Source organism: Lutzomyia longipalpis, chromosome 1, assembly GCF_024334085.1.
Source record: "Lutzomyia longipalpis isolate SR_M1_2022 chromosome 1, ASM2433408v1".
Classification (NCBI taxonomy): domain Eukaryota; kingdom Metazoa; phylum Arthropoda; class Insecta; order Diptera; family Psychodidae; genus Lutzomyia; species Lutzomyia longipalpis.
The window spans coordinates 18,712,521-18,730,553 of NC_074707.1; the positions used below are offsets into that span (position 1 = coordinate 18,712,521).

Sequence of the window (18,033 nt, forward strand, 5' to 3'; positions counted from 1 at the left end):
TACTCTTTGTTCCGCAAGAGGGCTAAATTAGGTTTCTTTTATTATTACTGTACCGGAAATAAATTGGCGGATGAGCTTTTCTTTTCCTCAATTAGAGCATTTTTTTATGATTTTTATGCATTTTTCTTGGATTTTCTTCCAAGGTATGCAGAAAAAATTAAATTGATGCAACCGCCTTTATTCCTGGCATTCCTGGTATCTGTCCCACCCTGATATCTGTAATGATTTTGCGTTAAAAAAAGCATTTCTGCCATTTCTGCAATAATGTAGAAAATCGATAGATGAATAAGAAAAACTCTGGAAAATCTAAAAAAAAACTCCACAATAGTAAATAAATAAAAAAAAATAGAAAAATAAACCAGCCGCCTAAAATTTCCAGTTCAACCCTCTATAAAAGGGCCCAGTTCGACCCCTTGTGGAAATGTGAGAAAGTAATTTTGTATTTTTCTATCGTGTTTGTTTTGTTTTTTATCCCCATTTTTCCAATTTTTCCACCTTTTCGGCCTCTTCCACCAATTCAAACACTTCACAAAGGTACGCTAAAGTGAAAAGGTGAGATGATCATCCATTTTTGGGCATTAAAAGAGCAGAATTTGCATGAGACGTGGCAGGCAGATGAGATGATTTAATGGAACAAGGCGTGTCCGGTCCCATCCAATAACAAAATTAAAAAGTTTATAAATGTTAATTTTTTAGATGGTTCTCTTGGAATCTTGTTGGTCACCATGTATTTGGACGAATTCCGTGAAATCCGGAAGCTATGCAGTTGCCGTTTACACAGCTGCCATCAGTGTGGTCCTGATCACAATGGTAAGAGTCCTTGACAGGCGCTTCCTGCTTCCTTCCAGATTGTAAATAATATTTTGTCCTCTTGTGCAGATTGTCTACATGCTCCTCGGCGGGGACTCCACACAACTCTACTCACCACTCTTTGAGACAGACATCCGGAGCTCAATGCAAGTTGTGGGTGGATTCTTCATTTTCTACTTTATCCTCCTCATTATTTCCTCCTATTTGCTGTACTACGGCATCAGGATCACGTAAGGAAGAAAGTTAATTAGGTTGTTTACAATATTTCTGATCTGTTAAAAATGTTGCAGAACTCGCGGATGGATGCTTCCCTGGCTCATCTTGACCGGAATTGCCATTCTCTTCCAGTTTGTCTTCAGCCTCTGGCTCATTGGTGGCTACTACATTTACGTGAGTAATCTGGCTTTTAATCTTAATGTTTTCTCCATTAAATGGGCAATTAAACGTGATTTTTGTTTGAATTCCAGCTGGAAGCAACCTATGCAAGTCTCGTTAATGCCGTGTGGATGGCCTACAATGTAAGAAGAATCCTCCACAAAGCTCTTTCACGTTTTAATTCTCAAAATTCCTTTCAGATTTACTGCTGGATGTGCGTCTATTCACAGTACCAGATCTTTGTGGAACTACAATCACCCAATATTGAGTTGCTAATGCCCTAGATGAAGAGGAGGAGGAGGCATCAACTCACTGATGAATCTCACCGTAGCGTAAGAAATACCAAGAGTGTTTATTTTACTCCAAAAAGAATCAATCACGCGAAAGCCAATGCATTATTTTGCATTTTTGCCTTAACAATTTTATAAAATAATATTTAAGAGAAAAGAAAAACCTTTTTTTATAGAAAGTAATACGTAGATATTTAAGAAGAAAAAAACAACTCAAATATTAAACAGACAATGCCGTCCAAACATGAGAAAGAGCTCATTCCAATAGACTAAAAAAAGAACAATGAGGGTATATTCCTTGTTAATTCATTTTTTTTTTATTTTCTGCAACCTTACAATGGTAGCATGTAGAATTAGTACAAAAAATTAAGAGTAAAATAGTAAATATAAAAAGGAAATCTTTTTTTTTTCTTTGTAACTTCACGATATTTTGTACGATTTGTAGTATTAATAAAAATTAAAGATTTGCGCCATGAAATCTCTTTTTCCCCCACAATAGCACATGAAAAACTTCCAAAAATAATTCACAATTTTTTTTTCTTCGCGAGTAAAAGAGAATTCATGGCAAGAGTCTTAATATAGATAATATATATAATTCACTTATTGCATTTTTTCTTCACGAAAATTCACGAATGAATTAAAATTAAAAAAGAAAAGAAGAAAACTTATGGAAAAATAGAAAGAAAATCTACATTTTCTTTTAAAATAAATTGTAGTCTAATATTGAACGCCTTTTGCTGTGTTAATTAACAGTGTGATGATGATTTACAAAATAATGTGCAAAATGGAGACATTTTGCCCTATTCCTCGGCATTGTGACTCAAATTCACTTCACTCACGTGATTGGGATTGACGCTGGAGCCCCCTGATGCTGCCAGTTGAGCCTTTGTTTGAATCCTCTCGGCCGGAATGAGAGGTGAAACATTGAGGATGTTGATGGAGATGAGGAGTGGATATGAAAGTTCCTTGTCAAATTGCAACAGAACAACTTCTTCATTCTTCTCTAGTGTCAGAGCTTTGATTCCCGACGTTTGACGGTGTTTGACTTGAGAATTTGCATTCACAGTGAGTATTGTAACTCTGGAAATTAGCACATAAAATATGTTTTGAATTACAAATGAGCCCAAAATTCATGATTTTCTACAAAAATATGATTTTGTGTTGAATTTGGGTCAAAAATAAAAGAGAAAAAAGTTCCTTACCTTACGAGGAATTGCCGCTTAACTTGAAGACTTAACAATCTTTCATTTTCAGGACGATGATTTCGTTTAATGGACAAATTTCGCGTGTCAACAATAAAGACGAGATCGAGACCAAAATTGAATCCTGTCCACCGCCACTTCTGGAATCCTTCGCTATCCAGCACCCTTCCGCAGCGCATACAGGACTCCCCAAAAACCTTTTCGTCGCACTCTGAGGGGCTGCCGTAAACAAAAAAGTATTTCTTTCAGTTAAAAGAACTTAACTTTCAAATGGAAAAAAAAACGTAAATTCTCACCCATTGTAGGTAGACTCATCGAAGCACAGCATAGCATCCCATTGCTGCAGGATCGGAGCGTAGATCCACGATTGGGGGATGATGTTATCCTTGAGAATAATCTCAATGTCCCGATGATGATTGAGGAGGTAATTCAGTCGCAAAGCACGAAAGAGTTTCTCATACTTCTTCCCCATGCGTGTCTCCAGGAAGGGTTTGGACTTGTCGAGGTTATTGTAGAAATTCTGAATGGTACCCTTGAGATCAGCACGTGGATTCGACTCACTTCCGGGATGGAGTTGGAAATAAATCCAATTTTTAAGCAAATAGTAAATGGCATATTCCGTCTGCATGACGAAGAGATCCGGACTAGATATAAGCTTGTACATTAGCTCCAAATCCACCTGATTCAGCAGCTTGAGGTGCTTCATGTAGAAATTCAGTAGATTCACCTGGAGCCATTCGAAGGCGGAATCACGGACATTCTTTACGCCGTACTGACAAGCTGCTTCGTAATAGGCTACAACGGTCTGAAAATTCCAAACAAAAAGAGTTTTATAAGTTTTCTTTGAGAATTGATTTGATTTAAAGTACTTACAGTGGGATCAATTGACTCAATCATGACTTCTGAACACTTCTCAATGAGACTGTTGAGTTGGAAGAGTGCAGCTGTGGCCAATACTGGAATTATGACGTTCACATTGAGCGTGATTTCGTCCAGATAGAGTGAACCAAAGACTGCATCAAGTGCTGCAAAGAAATCATCAAATTTTTGTGAAACAAACAGTGAGAAAAGGAAAAAGAGAACCGGATGAGGAAGCAAAGATATATTGTAAGAAAAATAAATAAACGTGCGCGGCAGACTTTCCGCTCCACTTGAGGCGTGCTTTGGAGGCGCACGTTGGAGGTGCGCACACATGCACAAGACTCACCTTCAATGCTGATATTTGGATCAATGATCTCGATGTTGATAAAGTCTCGATCGGATTCCTTCCATGAACCGCCGAACATGGAAGAGAAGTAGGCACTTTGGCAGAGATAAACTTTGTGCAGATGCCACGTTCGGCCCAGGCAGCGAACGGCCACATCTGACTTGTGCTCCTCCTTGAACATCACCTGGTACACATATTGTGCTGTCGTCATGAGTTTCTTCCTGCACAAGTGGATGGCAAAGAGATTCGGTGTGATTGTTGCACAATAAACTCCACAAGAAAACAAGAAATTACCTAATTCATCTCATACGTACCTCTTAAGTGGTTGCTCCTCGCACCTCGACTCGTCCATACACTCGCTGTGCTTACGCTTTCTTGCCGTACCCGCAGCAAGTCCAACACCTTCTATGGCACTCTTGAAGCTACTCAGATATGCTCCCATTTCGATGCACCGAAATACTCGCACACAGTTCGGGCAGCAAAATTCTCTCAACGTTCACCTTTTTATTAATTTATTCTGTCTCTCGCACATGAGATCACTCCCTCACCCCACACACAGCTAAATCCCTCGATAGACTGTCCGACAGTCCCACAAAATACTCGCAAAGACTCCGACTCCCTGCTGTGAGAGGTGAAAATGTAAACAAACCCGTCACCGTATGGGATCGGCTCGTCGATTCCGTCGGCATTAACATCCGATTTCGTAGACCGAAATCGGTCCCGATGTCAGCCGATCATGTCGGTGTCTTTTAAATAGGTCGATTTCGGCTTCGACGTCTGCCGATAACGTCGGTATGTCAATTTTTTGGTGCAAAAGTGAAAATATCAGGTAAGTTTTTCTATTTTTTCATAAAATAATTAATTTAGATGAAGAATTAGTGATAAATGTAAAGAAAACTTTAGTTTAGATGTTAGATTATGGTCAGAACATGGGGGAATCTGAAAATCCGGCCAATAAATCTTCCAAATTTGCAATTTAATACATATTTGCCTTCTTTGGGGTCACTGTTTTTCAGAGTCTCTAACAATTTCATACAACCCTCATTTTTAGGTAAATTTTATTGAATTTTTCTTGGCAGGATCTTGATCCTTGCCGCGTGTGAAGGTTTTAGATTTATGGTGGAAACCTCGTGCTGCGGAATCATGGACCAGCACTGAGTGTTCTGGGCAGGAGGGACTACCCATGTGGTGAGGAAGTTGGTCTGGTGATCATTGGTTTCGGTTCCGGAGGCTGGCTGCTATTAAAGCTGCCCAGTTGGGGATGAAGGTACGAAACACGTTAAGTTTGGTTTGTTTCCTTGATTCAGTAAGAACTGATAAATTTCTTTTTATCCAGACTGTTTGCATTGAGAAGAACGACACATGTGGTGGCACCTGCCTCAATGTGTGATATATCCCATCGAAACCTCTCCTCATGGACATTGCGCAGCTCTTCAAGAAGAAGTGCATCTCATTAAGGGCTACGGGAGTATCACGTCAGCCAAGGAAGTCACCGCCAAGACGGAATCTGGCTAAGAGATGACTGCAAGCAGAAGTCATCCCATTTCCCCGGTAAGTCTGCATTATTATTTCACGGCTGCCTTTACCCATTCCAAGCTATCTTATGAGAAAGGAGTTTACACGTTTCCTTTATGTAAAATTAAAATTAAATTAAATAGTAAATTTTGTCGATTTTTTTGCAGATGGATGGGTCGAAAGGTCATAAAACGAAGGCTTGAAAAATGGTACGTATACTTTAGAAATTATTTTGTTTTTAATTTATCTAATGATTAAATTTTTGCTTGTCTTTCTATGCCGGAAGCATCTACAAGGGGTGTCCATATCAACGTACACGCGACTGTGACTTTTATAAATCCACGTGGGAAGCTAGCTACCCCTCAGAGGGATACCATCTACGGAAACATCCACAACTCTGCGTAGGAGTCTAGCTGCCCCTTAGGGGAATACCATCGGAGGCACCAGAGGCACTCGCAATTCTTCAATATTAAAAAAACGACGTTCTTCAAGCTTCCATCGTCGAAGATCTTCGTGTTACAGCATGCATCATGGGATTCACATGCAGATAAGCCCAAAATTAATTTACCTACAGGTTTAGTAACAGATATTTCCAAATTAGGTTAGAAAGATCAATTCCAAGTCAAAATTATTAAACATTTTTCGTAAGAATTTCTTAAACTATTATTTTTACTGAATTCATTAAACTTAAAGAAAAATTTTAAAGCATTCGATATAAAACATGTAAATCTGTAGTTTTTGTAATTAAATTCTCTTAAAATTTTGAAAATATTTTTAGATATTCAAAAAGAATATCTTTACTAGTTGTCAGAACTATTATTGTATAATTTTTCGAACTTATCGTTCTCTAGATATGAATATAATTCCCGGAAAATCTTATTTAGACCTCCTACGTACCCTTTTTGCAAAATATTCTTTTTTTTTAAGATAACAAAGAATCTTTAGGAAAACTCGTGAAAAATCATCATTTTTTGCTTCAAGTTGCGTAAAAATGTTGATTTTTTTGTTTATAAGTGATGATGATGATTTATAAAAATATATTACCTAAAGACAAAAAAATATAATTTAATAGAAAAATATTTCAAAAGAAAAAAATACAGAGAAAAAAATAAAATTAAAAATTAGCAATAGGAATTATTTCTAATTTTCTTAATGAAATTCAACTGCAGGCGAAAAATATGTAATTTTTATAAATTTTATGTAAAATTGTTATTTTTTTGTATTTTTTTTATATTATATTAAATAAAATTGAAAAAATAAAGAAAACCCGATTTTTTAATAAAAAATAGATCGACGGTCTGCAGACGGTATCGGTTATGACGTCACAATGTAAGAGTCGATTTTCGAGCCGACTGGGGTCGATTTCGAACCGATTTATAGACCGATTTTGCACCAAAAAAAAGTCTCACGGGGATAGGGCATTCAATGTTAAATGTCGGCAGTCGAATCGATCTATGCGTCGGTATATCGTCGATTTATATGCTCGATTTTGTCGTCTGATATCGACTCGACATCGACAGATTTACGGTGACGGGGGCAACTTTACTTTTCGAAAGATTTATGACCCTCCTCGTTGATTTTTTGCACTTTACCCACCACGAAATTCAGTGAAAATCAATTTTCTTCTTCACAAATTGCAAGTTTTGCATATTATGGCTCAATGCCACACACAACAGCGGATGAAGAAACCCCAAAATAAATTAAAATTGTTGAATGAACGAAAAACAAAAACCATCTGCGAGTCAAAAAAATGACATCATTTCTATTTCCCCGTTTTTCCGCTAGAGTGGCGAACGGTGGCGAATGTCAAACAGCGCGCGCCTTTTTCTGCTTACACAAAAAGTTTTGTCTGGGCTTCTCAGGAATTTCACAACGCGTCTATTTCTTATTTTTGTGTTTTAATTTGGTGGAAAAGGTGATTTCTGTGTTGAAGAAGAACCGGAAATAACAATGGAGTTACCGTACTTGACGGAATATGCAAAGTCCAGCAGGGCTTCCTGCCGCAAATGCAAGGGGAAAATTGAAAAGGGAGAATTGAGGTTAGCTGTAATGGTTCAGGTGAGAAAATTTTCCTTTTTCCCAATATTTTCTATAAAATGGCTCAAAATTGTAATAAATTTCGCTTCTTTTGGTCACTTAGTCAGCCTTCCATGATTCCAAACAACCTAATTGGTTCCATTCAACGTGCTTTTTTGAGAAACAACGCCCGGCTTCTGAGGGGGACATTTCCGGGTTTGCGAGTCTCCGGACGGAGGATCAGGATTTTATTTCAAAGGAAATTGGTAAAAATCATTAATATAAAAATACTTTTTGCTGTGATTGTTTGATTAATTAATTTTTCTTCCAATAAAGCAAAACTCAATGGGCCTGGAACATCCGGAACTTCTGGGAAAGGAAAAGGAAAGAAGCGGGGTGCTGAGAATACCTTGCTGAAGGATTTTGGTGTTGAATACTCTAAATCTGATCGGGCAACATGCTGTGGTTGTCAACAGAAAATCCTCAAAGTATATTCGAGACAAAGAAATTTTCTGAAAGAAATTATTAAAAATTTAATTCTTTTTTCAGGCGGAAGTACGTATAAAGAAGGTCGTCTATGATACAGAGATTGGCATGAAATTCGGAGGGCAGCCGCTATGGCATCATGTTGAATGTTTTGCCAAAGTAAGTCTTTTTTCTGTTAATTAAATGTTTTTATTGCTGACTAATTGATTTATTTTACAGTGTCGCGGGGAATTGATGTATTTCACAACAGGCGATCAACTACCCGGATTCAATACCCTGTCCAAGGAGGATAAGGCTGCGGTTAAGAAGGCACTTCCGTGAGTTTTTTTTTATTCAAGATGTTTTTGGAAGAAAATTAATTTATTTATTTTTATTGCAGAGCTGTTAAGGAAGCCGATATGCCGGTGACTGTGAAGAAAGCCAAAGTTGAGAAGGAAGATGAAGATGATAAGGCGACAAAGGAGAAGATCAAGAAACAAAATGATAAATACTTTAAGCTTCATCGTTTGCTTGAAGATTCAAAAATGACCAAAAATCATTTCTGGGAGATTCTTGAGCACAACAAGCAGGACACGCAGGAGGGGAAAGATGCTGTAAGAACTTTACTTTTTTTCAGGATCTTTCTTTGAATAGTTTTCTGAAAGAATTTCTCTGCTATTTTCAGTCTTTGAATCTGGTTTGCGACATTCTAACCTTTGGTGCTCTCGAACGCTGCACTGAATGCAAGGGTCAACTGGTGTTCAGTGACAACGGTTACAAGTGCACCGGGTCAATTTCCGAATGGTCAAAATGCTTGAATGTCGTCAAAGAACCAAAGAGATTCAAAGCAAAAATTCCCCAACATATCGTTGAGAATTTTGGCTTGGAAAAGGTGAAGCCCAAAGTGGAGACAAGAGCCATCAAGTACCACGCTGTTAGTGCTGCAGTCGCTCAATCAATGGTGAAGAAGGAGAATGGAAATGATGAAGCAGATGGGTGAGATTTCTTCTCAATTCTCTTCTTACAGCTTCAAATAATAATTAAAATTTTAAATAATTTTTCAGCCCAAAAGTTACTCGTGAAAAGGGGAAGCTGTACAATATGGAATTCTTCCTGATGGGACGCCTAACTCGCTCTAAGGATGACATTCGTGCAGCATTGAGACCCTTTGGTGGTCGTGTTGGATCACGTCTGCACGAAAACACAATGGCTGTTATTGCCACGGAGAATGAAGTGGAGAAGATGTCCTCAAGGATGGAGCAAGTGAAGGAGTTGAAGATTCAAGTTATACCGGAATCCTTCCTCGATGAAATTGCCACCATTGATGTCTTCAACTACATCACATCAAACAGTCTGTGCGACTGGGGAGCTGATCCATCGACTCGTGTCAAGGCGGAAGAGGCAAAATCCAAGTCAAAGAGTATCTATGAGAAATCCGTTCCGAAGAGTTTGATGGTACGCCTGAAGAATGGCTCAGCTGTGGATCCGGATTCAGGGCTGGAGGATGTGGCGCACGTGTACAAGGAGAATGGACGGCATTGGACATGTGTCCTCAGCAAGACTGATGTGAGCACATCCAAGAACTCCTACTACAAATTGCAACTCCTCCAAGCTGACAATGCCAAGCAGTACTGGGTGTATCGTGCTTGGGGTCGTATTGGGACGACAATTGGTGATAGAAAGATCAGCAATTATCGAGATCTCGAGAGCGCCAAGGAGGAATTTGAGGATCAATATTTCGATAAGACTGATAACATGTGGGGCTTGAGGGGGAAGTTTGTGAAGCAGGCGGGGAAGTACTATGAGCTGGACATTGAGTATGGGGACAGTAAGACCGATAAGATGTCCATGGAGAGTTCGGTACCGTCAAAATTGCAGCCTCAGGTGCAGGATCTGATAAAGCTCATCTTCGATATTGATGCCATGAAGAAGGTCATGTTGGAGTATGAACTTGACATGGATAAAATGCCTCTGGGGAAGTTGAGTGAGAAGCAAATACGATCAGCCTACGGCGTCCTCACGGAATTGTCGCAACTCATTGAGAAAGGTGGGAGTAATGCGAAGTTTGTTGATGCCACAAATCGCTTCTTCACGTTGATTCCGCACAATTTTGGCGTTCGAAGTCCTCCGTTGCTGGATAAAGCGGAGGAGATTCAGAGTAAAATTGCCATGTTGGATAGTTTGTTGGAGATTGAGGTGGCCTACAGTCTCCTCAAGGCGGACACAGTGTCTGGTGTGAATCCCGTGGATACACACTATGAGCAGCTGAAGACAAATCTTGAGGTACTCGACAAGGAATCCGAGGAATTTGCCCTGCTTTCGAAGTACGTGAAGAACACCCATGCAGCCACGCACAATTTGTACGAGCTTGAGATTGAGGAGATCTTCAAGGTTAAACGCAACGGGGAGGATCGTCGGTACAAGCCCTTCAAGAAGCTCCACAATCGACGCCTTCTCTGGCACGGTTCCCGCACGACCAATTACGCTGGTATCCTGTCGCATGGGCTGAAGATTGCCCCGCCCGAAGCACCCGTTACGGGCTACATGTTCGGCAAGGGAATCTACTTTGCGGACATGGTGTCAAAATCAGCAAACTACTGTTGCACCTCATCGGCCAACAATACCGGCTTGATGCTTCTCTGTGAGGTGGCTCTCGGGGATATGCAGGAATTCACCAATGCCAACTACGTGACCAAACTACCCACCGGAAAGCACAGTGTTAAGGGTATCGGGAAGTCCTTCCCGGATCCAAAGCAAAGCTACATGCGTGATGATGGCGTAGAAATTCCCCTCGGAACAGCCATTGAGGATAAAAAGCTGAAGAAAACTTCACTCCTTTACAACGAATTTATCGTCTACGATGCTGCTCAAGTAAATATTCAGTACCTCTTCAAGATGAAGTTCAAGTATCAATTCTAAGAAGAAAACAACACGGAGTTGAACTAAAAGGCGCATTCCTTTATTTTTTTGATCAATTTTTTAAATGTTTAAAGTTTTTTTTTGTTTAATTTTATTTAAGTTGATGAATTTCACTTTCTTGATTATTATCTTTTCCCTCCTTTGCCTCGGGCAATGTCCCATCTTCATGCTTCGTGGTGTGATCTGTTGAGAGAGGAGAACATAAAATATAAAACTTTATAATAATTCCCATCATGAAAGCTTAATAATAAAGAAGAAATTAACTAACTTGCAAGAGCTGTGTAGGTCATAAAGTCCTCTTTGCAGATATCACAGGTGTAGGGTTTTTCACCTGTGTGTATCCTAGCGTGTGCTCGCATAGCTTTCAGCAGTCTGAAGGTTTTGTTGCAGAACGTACACGTGTGGGGCTTCTCACCTGTGTGGCGTCGCATGTGGATGTTCCTATCGCCGGATTGGGCGAAAGTTTTGTCACAGAGGCTACATTCGTACGGTCGTTGCTTCAAATGGACACCATTTATGTGAATTCTCAGGTGTTCGGCTCTCTTGAAGGTGTTCCCACACTGTGGGCAGGCATGCTTACGCACTTCAGTGTGAACTTTGAGGTGACTCGACAGGGAGGAAGGGAGCTTGAAGCCTTTGTTGCAAAGTTGACAAATATACGGATAAGGACGACTTTCTTGACTACTAACTGCTGCATCGCGGACTTTTCCAACCGCTGGCCCATCGTGGGATGTGTATTTGTGGTACTTGAGTTGCTGAGCCTGAATGAAAGCCTTGTCGCAGCTGTCGCACTTGAAGGGACGCTCTCCTGTGTGAGTTCTAACAGAATGATTCGAAAGGGAAATTAATCAATCTCGCAATCTTATCTCTTGATAAGAGAACTGTACCTGAGATGAACAACTAGACTAGATTTCTGGATAAAGTGCTTCCCACAGTGTTCACATTGCCACTGTTTTTCACCCGTATGCTGCCTCATGTGCATCGCAAAAGAGCTCTTCTGAACGAAATCTACAAAGAAAGAATATTTTGAGGAACTTTGGAAGGATCTTTTCACTTGAATTTTTTCACCTTTCCCACATTGGCTACACACGTAGGGACGCACTCCAGTGTGATACCGCAGGTGCAGCTTAAAATTGCATTCCTGCTTGAAGTGCTTCCCGCAGTGATTGCAGAGGTACGGCCGCTCGCCGGTGTGTGTCCTCTCGTGATTGACAAGATGATGATGCTGGATGAAGGATTTCTCGCAATAGCGGCATTTGTACTTCTTATTGGGGTCGTGGGACTTGAGATGATACTCAAACTTAACTTTATTCGTAAACTTCGCCAGGCAGTGCGGACAATCGTGCTGCGTGATGTCGTGCACGGATTTCTTATGCTTATTCATGTAGACCTTACTCTTGAAGCCCTGATTGCAGATTGAGCATCGGAATGAGTTATTTTGGTTGTGTGATTGGACGTGGGTGTTGCGATTGGAGATACTCTGGAAGGTTTTACGGCAAATGGGGCACGCATGGGGTCTCTCTTTGGGATGATGCGTACGCATATGGAGCCTCAACTGAGCTTTTCCCTTGAATTCCGTGTCACAAATGTGGCAAATGGTGTACTTTGAAACTGGACGATCCACATCTGTTGGATGAGTGGCAACATGCTGCAGAAGTTTCAACTGAAAGGACAAGAATATAACCAGAATTGCAATCTCTCTGGTGCAGGATAATCCTGGAATTTGCAGAGTATCTACCTCTTCGCTGAAAGATTCTTGACAAACATTGCATATGAAGGAGGATTTGGGATCTTTTGTAGTGTCCGTTGCTTGTAGTTCGGGGAATTCGCTTTTGAGCCATCGCCAGCTAGGCTCCTCGTTGTCTTTCTTCTCACGGATTTCTTTATTTTCTTTGGTTTCCTCATCAACATTTACAGATGAAAAGTTTTCTTCAACTATTCCTTTATCTTCATTTCCCAGATCGTTGTCAGACTCAATTTCTGGCTCATCTGTAAAAATAAATTTATTGAAAGATTTATGTGAAAATTAATTAGATTAATTAGTGAAATGATACCTTTAAAAATACTAATGATATCACCATCATTCTGGTCATCTTCCTGACTCCCTGATCCTTCTGTTTTAGTAATACTTTTAAAACTTTTTGTAGGACTCTTTGGGTTTGTTGTGTTTCCAAAAAAATTATCTAGAAGCTCCTGAGATTTGAGACAGAGTATCCGGAAGGATGAGAGTATTTTAACATGCCCAAAGCATTCTGTACAAATCTTCTGAGGCTTCCCATCGTCCAGGGCAATCTTAAAATCCAGGAAAATTGGAAAATTAATCAAACATAAAGAAAGACACTCAAATCCTGAAGATACTCACCTTTAATTCGAGATGCTGAAGCTGCTGGAAGACTCGAACTTCTGAGGATTCCTGAACATATTCCTCATCAATCCCAATCCCATTTTCCAGCTTCTTCAAGCAACATCTGCAAGTATTTTTCAGGGAATACACAGAAACTTCCTGATCAGTCATTTTTTTCAATCACAATGAATTTATTTCATGATTTTTCCAAAAATTTGTGAAAATCTATTGGAAAATATTTTCACGATTTTCACCTAAAAATAAACAAACGTCAGAATTTTCCTCCTTTGGCAAAAAATTAACGAGACATAACCTCAAATTTTGATTGAAAGAAAAATTCTTTGGTGTGTGAAAAAATAGAAATATCCCCCAAAAATGAGCACTCCGACGGTGGATCCTCGTCGTCCGGACAAGGTGAATAGGTACAAGCCACCAGCAAGCAATGGGCAGCAGGGAAATGAGGATCTAACACCGGATTATATGAATATTCTCGGTGGGTTGAAAGTTCAGCAGGAAATCCCGAAAGAATTTAGGTCAAGTGAGACATTTTCTCTCTTCCAGGGATGGTTTTCTCAATGTGTGGACTAATGATGAAATCAAAGTGGTGCTCCTGGTTAGCCCTCTACTCGTCCTGCATTAGTTTTGCCAATTCCCGTGTGAGCGATGATGCAAAGCAGGTAATATTCGTTTGACCTTCCGGACATTGAGGGATGTTCTCATCATTTCCTGAACTTATCTTTGCAGATTCTTTCATCATTCATGTTGAGTGTGAGTGCAGTTGTTATGTCCTACCTCCAGAACCCCACACCACTTACCCCACCTTGGGCTTCTACGTGAGAATCCATTCCAAGTGGGAAAATAAAATCCTAAAGGGACCTTTAATCTAATTAATTCTCAAAGGAAAAAGCCGGATTTTTGAGAAAATATATTATGATACAAATCTATTTAAAGGACAACACTGGATTTAGAATAATATATAGATCAAATAGGCACTACAAGAGGATCTTGGAGTCCGCTGATATAGCTTCCTCGGCAATTGCAATGCGCCTCTTTACAACCTCAAGCTGCTCCTTGGGTAAGTCCAATTTATTGGTTTTCTGCAGTAGAAATTGATGAAGGAAAAGCTTGATGCTGTTCTTGAATGGCTTCAGTTGGGCACTGGGAGCAATTTTGCTGAATATCTAAAAAACAATAATTTGAAAATCAATCTTGATGGTTCAAAGGACAAAGGATAGAATTTAGGGTACCTTCTTGCAGGTGTAATCATCTTTCAGGAGAATCGTTAGTAAGATCCTCCGGACTAATTTAACCGAAGCTCTGTCAATTTGCCCATAATCTATGACTTTGATTATTGACAACGGTTGAGCTCCTTCCTCAATGAGATGCGCGAGAAATTTGGAAAAGTTCTCAATTTGTTGGTCAGTAAGATTTCCCAGCTCCTTCATTTTATCCCATGAGGCAAATTGAATGGCCAGGCGGTGCTTTCGGTCTGTGTAGCATAGTTTCTCTGCCACAACAGCATAGAAAGCATTGTAGGTTGGTTCACATATACAGCAGTAGAGGAGGATGGTGGCAATCACACGATTATCCTTTATTGAGAGCTCCATCAGTTGATTAACAGCATCTGTCTGATCATTGGCAGTCATGAGTGTGCAAAAGACGTTCCTTCTGTCCTCTGTGTTCATTCGATGCTTCCTAGCGAGTTCAAGCATATCCTGGCTGAATCTTTGCTTATCCCTTGATGTGCTTGTGCCTTCCTGCCCGTCTAATTGCCTCCCTGTCCATGCAGATCCAACAATCCACCATTTCCCCCTTTGATCAGTACTCAAGAGATCATCCATTGTGATGTTGAGCGTCGTCACGTACTTTCCATTCTTGAGAATTCCCTTCAATACTTTCCGGAGGTGTTCAGCAAGGCTAGGATCGTAGTTGGGTATCTTCAGCATGTTGTTATTCTTCACAGCAACCAAAATATCCAGCATGAATTTTAATCTCGCACTGAAAAGTAATTTCTATTAAGATTTCCAAATGTATCAAAGTTTTGCCAAAAACTTACTTTTCCTTGAGTGCTTCCGGGAGTTTCTCAGCCTCCTGACGAATTTCCCCGATAAAGTCCTTCAGGGCTACCGGGTCGTCCTTCCGGAGAGCAAATCCAACTGATCGCAAAATCACCAAAATACATTCAACGCATTTTTCACTCAATTCAGCACTGACTCGCTTCAGCATCTCAAATATCAGGCTATGCTGGCAAATACGGAACGTGTAGAGGTGGCAGATGAAGAGCACAACATTGTCCAATTCCTTATTCTCCACGTCATAGGATTCAATTTGATTGAGTTTCGTGTCAAATTTCTCCACGAGAGCCTCGAGGAAATGCGCTCCAACTTCGTTTCCAACATTTGCATGGAGAACAGCGATAAAGAGGCAGTGTTCGAGGACCATTCTCTCAGCAGCAGCAGTGGGAGTGACAATGGATTCGAGGATTAGGGAGCAGAGTGTGTGATTCATGTCATGACGAGAATTTTTCATATAGAGATCTTCGGTATCCTTTGCAATCTTCACCAGATTAGCCTCGGCAAGTCGATTGAGCCATCCCTTTAGCTGCTTCCGGAGTCTCTGGATTTTCTCACTCTTCTCTGGACTTTCAGATGTTTCTGTGGACTTTTTTGCTCTTAGATGGGGTGGGATGTATTTTCCATTTGTCACTGAATCAGTCACAACATTTCCTTCTTTATCCCTCTTTCGTCCATAGATATCCTCCCAGTTTTCTTCTTTTCCGGATAGATCTTCCTCATCATCATCTTCTTCCCCACTCTGTTCCGAATTCTCCTCAAAATCTTCATCGAAATCGTCCTGATTTGATTCGTCTGAATCATATTTTGGAGCACGAACATATCTGTGTGAACGATCGTTGTCCTCTGACTCTGATTCAGAAGCTTCCTCGTTGTTTTCATCAGAAAATTCTCCTTCTTCCGAGTTCTCGCCGTTTTCTGAAGCACTTTCATCTTCTTCTGAACCCCCATCGATATCTGAAGCATCTTCATCGTCTTCTGAACCTTCCCCGTTTTCTAAAGCATCTTCATCTGCCTCCTCCAACTCGGAATCAATCGACTCCAATTCACTTTCGTTTCCAAAATACTTCTTTTCAGCATCTTTCAGTCTAATCTCTCGTTTATTCTCCTTTTTCTGCGATGTCCCAGCTTTAGCTCCGTTAGAAGATGAACAATTAGCCTCTTCATCGAGATCAGCAGCTTCCTTGGCAGCCTCGTACATTTTATTAATATTCTCCGGAAGGCAGAGTTCGAGGATGTAGTCAAAGCCATCATCGAAGCATTTTGGCACGGATTTCTCGCCACGTTTCTTGTCAATTTTCAATTTCTTCTCAAGTTGCCGAATGAGACGATCCTCCTTTTCATTTTCCGCCTTTAGCTGAGCAATTCTCCTCTTCCGGGAACCACCAGTTATCTCCTTGACTAATTTATTCTTCTTCTCTGCGGCTTTTATAAAACGATCCATGGGACTCTCAAGGACAGGTTTCTCCGGACGTTTCAAATTATCTCCAGGCAGGGAAACTTCATCATCCGATGGGATTTCTTCATCGGATACATCAGAAATTATTGGCTGCTGAACTGCCTTCTCCGTTCTCTCTGTCTTCTTACCGGATTTCTTCTCATTCAGCACACCTTTTGCTTTCTTCTGGGAGAAAAATACATGCTTTATGCGTTTCTTTTCCTGCCTCTTCTGCTTCCGGAGTTCCTTCCTCGTTGTGGGCTTTTTATTCTGCACTCCAACATTTTTCTTCTTATTCGTCTTGCCCATTTTTGTTGCTTCTGAAAACAATTTTTAGGTTAGGAATTTATTTCTTCAAAATTTATATGATTTAAGGTGAAATTTTCTTGTTTTTCGGGTTAATTTGGGAAATCATTTTGCAAAAGGATAAATTGTGAAAGGAAATAATGAAAATTACCTGATTTTTTGGCGGTTTTTGCAGTAAAAACAGTTATTTTGGTTCCTTGCGCCAACACGGGGAATTAACACTTTCGGGTCGTCGTGAGCTTTTCAAAAGTTAAAAGAATTTTGGACGTGGTAAAGAAAAATTAAAAATTCAAGATTTTCCGTGACATTAAGTATAAATTTTATACCTTATCGACACATTTATAACATTTATAATAATTTAAGACGTTCAGGGTGCTTTCAGAGGTTTCATAGAGAGCGTGATTAGCAACGAGACGGAAATTATTCCATTTGAAGAACCCGAAGTAGGGGCTTCATGGATCTGGAGGACTCCGCCCCCTTTCAACTCCCGGCACTGTACCCAAAATGTCACATACACTAACGCTCTGACTCCTGTTGAGTCTTACCACTTGTATCAGCCGAGGCGGTCTGACTCCCTCCTCGAAAGACACCCCTAACAGTGCATTGTGGGAGAAGAGAGAGTCCTCTTACGCAAAACAGCCTAAGCTGAAGGGGTAGGCATTCGGGCTTTTTGAACACCTTTTGGGGTCATAGAACTACACTCGGCCATTCCTGAATTTCGACGTCCTCGGCGAAAAATTAAATGAATCAATGATTTGTGGAGGACATCAGCCTATCTCTAACCCCACCTCACTCTTCTATCTCCCATCTCCTAACCTAGTAATCCTATCCCATCAAGCTAACCTAAGCTTGGCCTGTATCTCTTTGAAAGTTCCTTTCCTTTACTCGGGTCATTCTGATGTTTAGCGTGCACGCTTACCAATTTTCTAGTAACATGTTACCCTTCTGGTCCCAAGGCCCTTCGCCTTTCTTCAATCTGCTTCAACAGTTCCTTCTGTAAGCATGTATACTGCATATTGACGTTCTCACATATCCGTTGAGCTAGCTTTGTCTTTGAAGTTCCTTTACTGCCAT

The 18,033-nt window shown here is 40.3% G+C and overlaps 5 protein-coding genes across 9 annotated transcripts; 3 read left to right on the forward strand and 2 right to left on the reverse strand.

Annotated features, from left to right (window-relative positions):
- Window positions 1–401: 401 nt before the first annotated feature.
- Window positions 402–2,203, forward strand: LOC129795865 (uncharacterized). Of its 2 annotated transcripts, none has more exons than XM_055837384.1 (6): window positions 402–552; window positions 697–810; window positions 880–1,040; window positions 1,101–1,200; window positions 1,278–1,328; window positions 1,386–2,203. In XM_055837384.1, the coding sequence occupies exons 2-6, from the start codon at window positions 697–699 to the stop codon at window positions 1,467–1,469; spliced, it is 510 nt and encodes a 169-aa protein (XP_055693359.1). In that variant the 5' UTR covers window positions 402–552; the 3' UTR covers window positions 1,470–2,203. The 2 variants fall into 2 exon arrangements, with proteins under 2 accessions (XP_055693359.1, XP_055693367.1); XM_055837392.1 differs by having other exon boundaries at window positions 414–534.
- LOC129795782 (protein germ cell-less) lies at window positions 1,770–7,182 on the reverse strand. Of its 4 annotated transcripts, none has more exons than XM_055837264.1 (7): window positions 6,926–7,182; window positions 4,199–4,553; window positions 3,885–4,105; window positions 3,551–3,702; window positions 2,974–3,482; window positions 2,678–2,896; window positions 1,770–2,555 (listed from the first exon to the last, which is right to left on the reverse strand). In XM_055837264.1, the coding sequence occupies exons 2-7, from the start codon at window positions 4,324–4,326 to the stop codon at window positions 2,276–2,278; spliced, it is 1,509 nt and encodes a 502-aa protein (XP_055693239.1). In that variant the 5' UTR covers window positions 4,327–4,553; window positions 6,926–7,182; the 3' UTR covers window positions 1,770–2,275. The 4 variants fall into 4 exon arrangements, with proteins under 4 accessions (XP_055693239.1, XP_055693253.1, XP_055693246.1 ...); XM_055837278.1 differs by having other exon boundaries at window positions 4,199–4,506; window positions 6,946–7,157; XM_055837271.1 differs by having other exon boundaries at window positions 6,996–7,154.
- Window positions 7,183–7,187: 5 nt separating this feature from the next.
- LOC129795761 (poly [ADP-ribose] polymerase) lies at window positions 7,188–11,066 on the forward strand. Its single transcript, XM_055837247.1, has 8 exons — window positions 7,188–7,457; window positions 7,540–7,681; window positions 7,752–7,903; window positions 7,965–8,060; window positions 8,121–8,218; window positions 8,281–8,494; window positions 8,566–8,876; window positions 8,945–11,066. The coding sequence occupies exons 1-8, from the start codon at window positions 7,350–7,352 to the stop codon at window positions 10,797–10,799; spliced, it is 2,976 nt and encodes a 991-aa protein (XP_055693222.1). The 5' UTR covers window positions 7,188–7,349; the 3' UTR covers window positions 10,800–11,066.
- Window positions 10,818–17,392, reverse strand: LOC129786964 (nucleolar MIF4G domain-containing protein 1 homolog). The gene is made up of 11 exons (XM_055822230.1): window positions 17,111–17,392; window positions 15,200–16,973; window positions 14,391–15,141; window positions 14,140–14,324; window positions 13,162–13,321; window positions 12,854–13,091; window positions 12,538–12,788; window positions 11,868–12,462; window positions 11,687–11,807; window positions 11,068–11,618; window positions 10,818–10,982 (listed from the first exon to the last, which is right to left on the reverse strand). Exons 2-11 carry the CDS (start codon window positions 16,960–16,962, stop codon window positions 10,891–10,893), a joined length of 4,707 nt encoding a protein of 1,568 aa, XP_055678205.1. The 5' UTR covers window positions 16,963–16,973; window positions 17,111–17,392; the 3' UTR covers window positions 10,818–10,890.
- On the forward strand, window positions 13,438–14,099 carry LOC129795877 (protein Asterix). The gene is made up of 3 exons (XM_055837404.1): window positions 13,438–13,636; window positions 13,705–13,820; window positions 13,888–14,099. Exons 1-3 carry the CDS (start codon window positions 13,519–13,521, stop codon window positions 13,978–13,980), a joined length of 327 nt encoding a protein of 108 aa, XP_055693379.1. The 5' UTR covers window positions 13,438–13,518; the 3' UTR covers window positions 13,981–14,099.
- Window positions 17,393–18,033: the final 641 nt, after the last annotated feature.

Bases quoted from the DNA above. Each gene is read 5' to 3' on its own strand.
- LOC129786964 (XM_055822230.1), bottom strand. From the start codon at position 16,962: ATGGGCAAGACGAATAAGAAGAAAAATGTTGGAGTGCAGAATAAAAAG. The intron at 14,325-14,390 runs GTACCCTAAATT...ATTGTTTTTTAG, and splicing joins ATGATTACACCTGCAAGAAG to ATATTCAGCAAAATTGCTCC. The intron at 13,322-14,139 runs GTAGTGCCTATT...TTCATTGTGATT, and splicing joins GCGGACTCCAAGATCCTCTT to GAAAAAAATGACTGATCAGG.
- LOC129795877 (XM_055837404.1), top strand. From the start codon at position 13,519: ATGAGCACTCCGACGGTGGATCCTCGTCGTCCGGACAAGGTGAATAGG. The intron at 13,637-13,704 runs GTGGGTTGAAAG...TCTCTCTTCCAG, and splicing joins GGATTATATGAATATTCTCG to GGATGGTTTTCTCAATGTGT. The intron at 13,821-13,887 runs GTAATATTCGTT...TTATCTTTGCAG, and splicing joins TGAGCGATGATGCAAAGCAG to ATTCTTTCATCATTCATGTT.
- LOC129795782 (XM_055837264.1), bottom strand. From the start codon at position 4,326: ATGGGAGCATATCTGAGTAGCTTCAAGAGTGCCATAGAAGGTGTTGGA. The intron at 3,483-3,550 runs GTAAGTACTTTA...TGGAATTTTCAG, and splicing joins TTGAGTCAATTGATCCCACT to ACCGTTGTAGCCTATTACGA. The intron at 2,556-2,677 runs GTAAGGAACTTT...GCTAATTTCCAG, and splicing joins AAGCGGCAATTCCTCGTAAG to AGTTACAATACTCACTGTGA.
- LOC129795865 (XM_055837384.1), top strand. From the start codon at position 697: ATGGTTCTCTTGGAATCTTGTTGGTCACCATGTATTTGGACGAATTCC. The intron at 811-879 runs GTAAGAGTCCTT...CCTCTTGTGCAG, and splicing joins GTGTGGTCCTGATCACAATG to ATTGTCTACATGCTCCTCGG. The intron at 1,041-1,100 runs GTAAGGAAGAAA...AAAATGTTGCAG, and splicing joins TACTACGGCATCAGGATCAC to AACTCGCGGATGGATGCTTC.
- LOC129795761 (XM_055837247.1), top strand. From the start codon at position 7,350: ATGGAGTTACCGTACTTGACGGAATATGCAAAGTCCAGCAGGGCTTCC. The intron at 8,495-8,565 runs GTAAGAACTTTA...TGCTATTTTCAG, and splicing joins CGCAGGAGGGGAAAGATGCT to TCTTTGAATCTGGTTTGCGA. The intron at 8,877-8,944 runs GTGAGATTTCTT...ATAATTTTTCAG, and splicing joins GGAAATGATGAAGCAGATGG to CCCAAAAGTTACTCGTGAAA.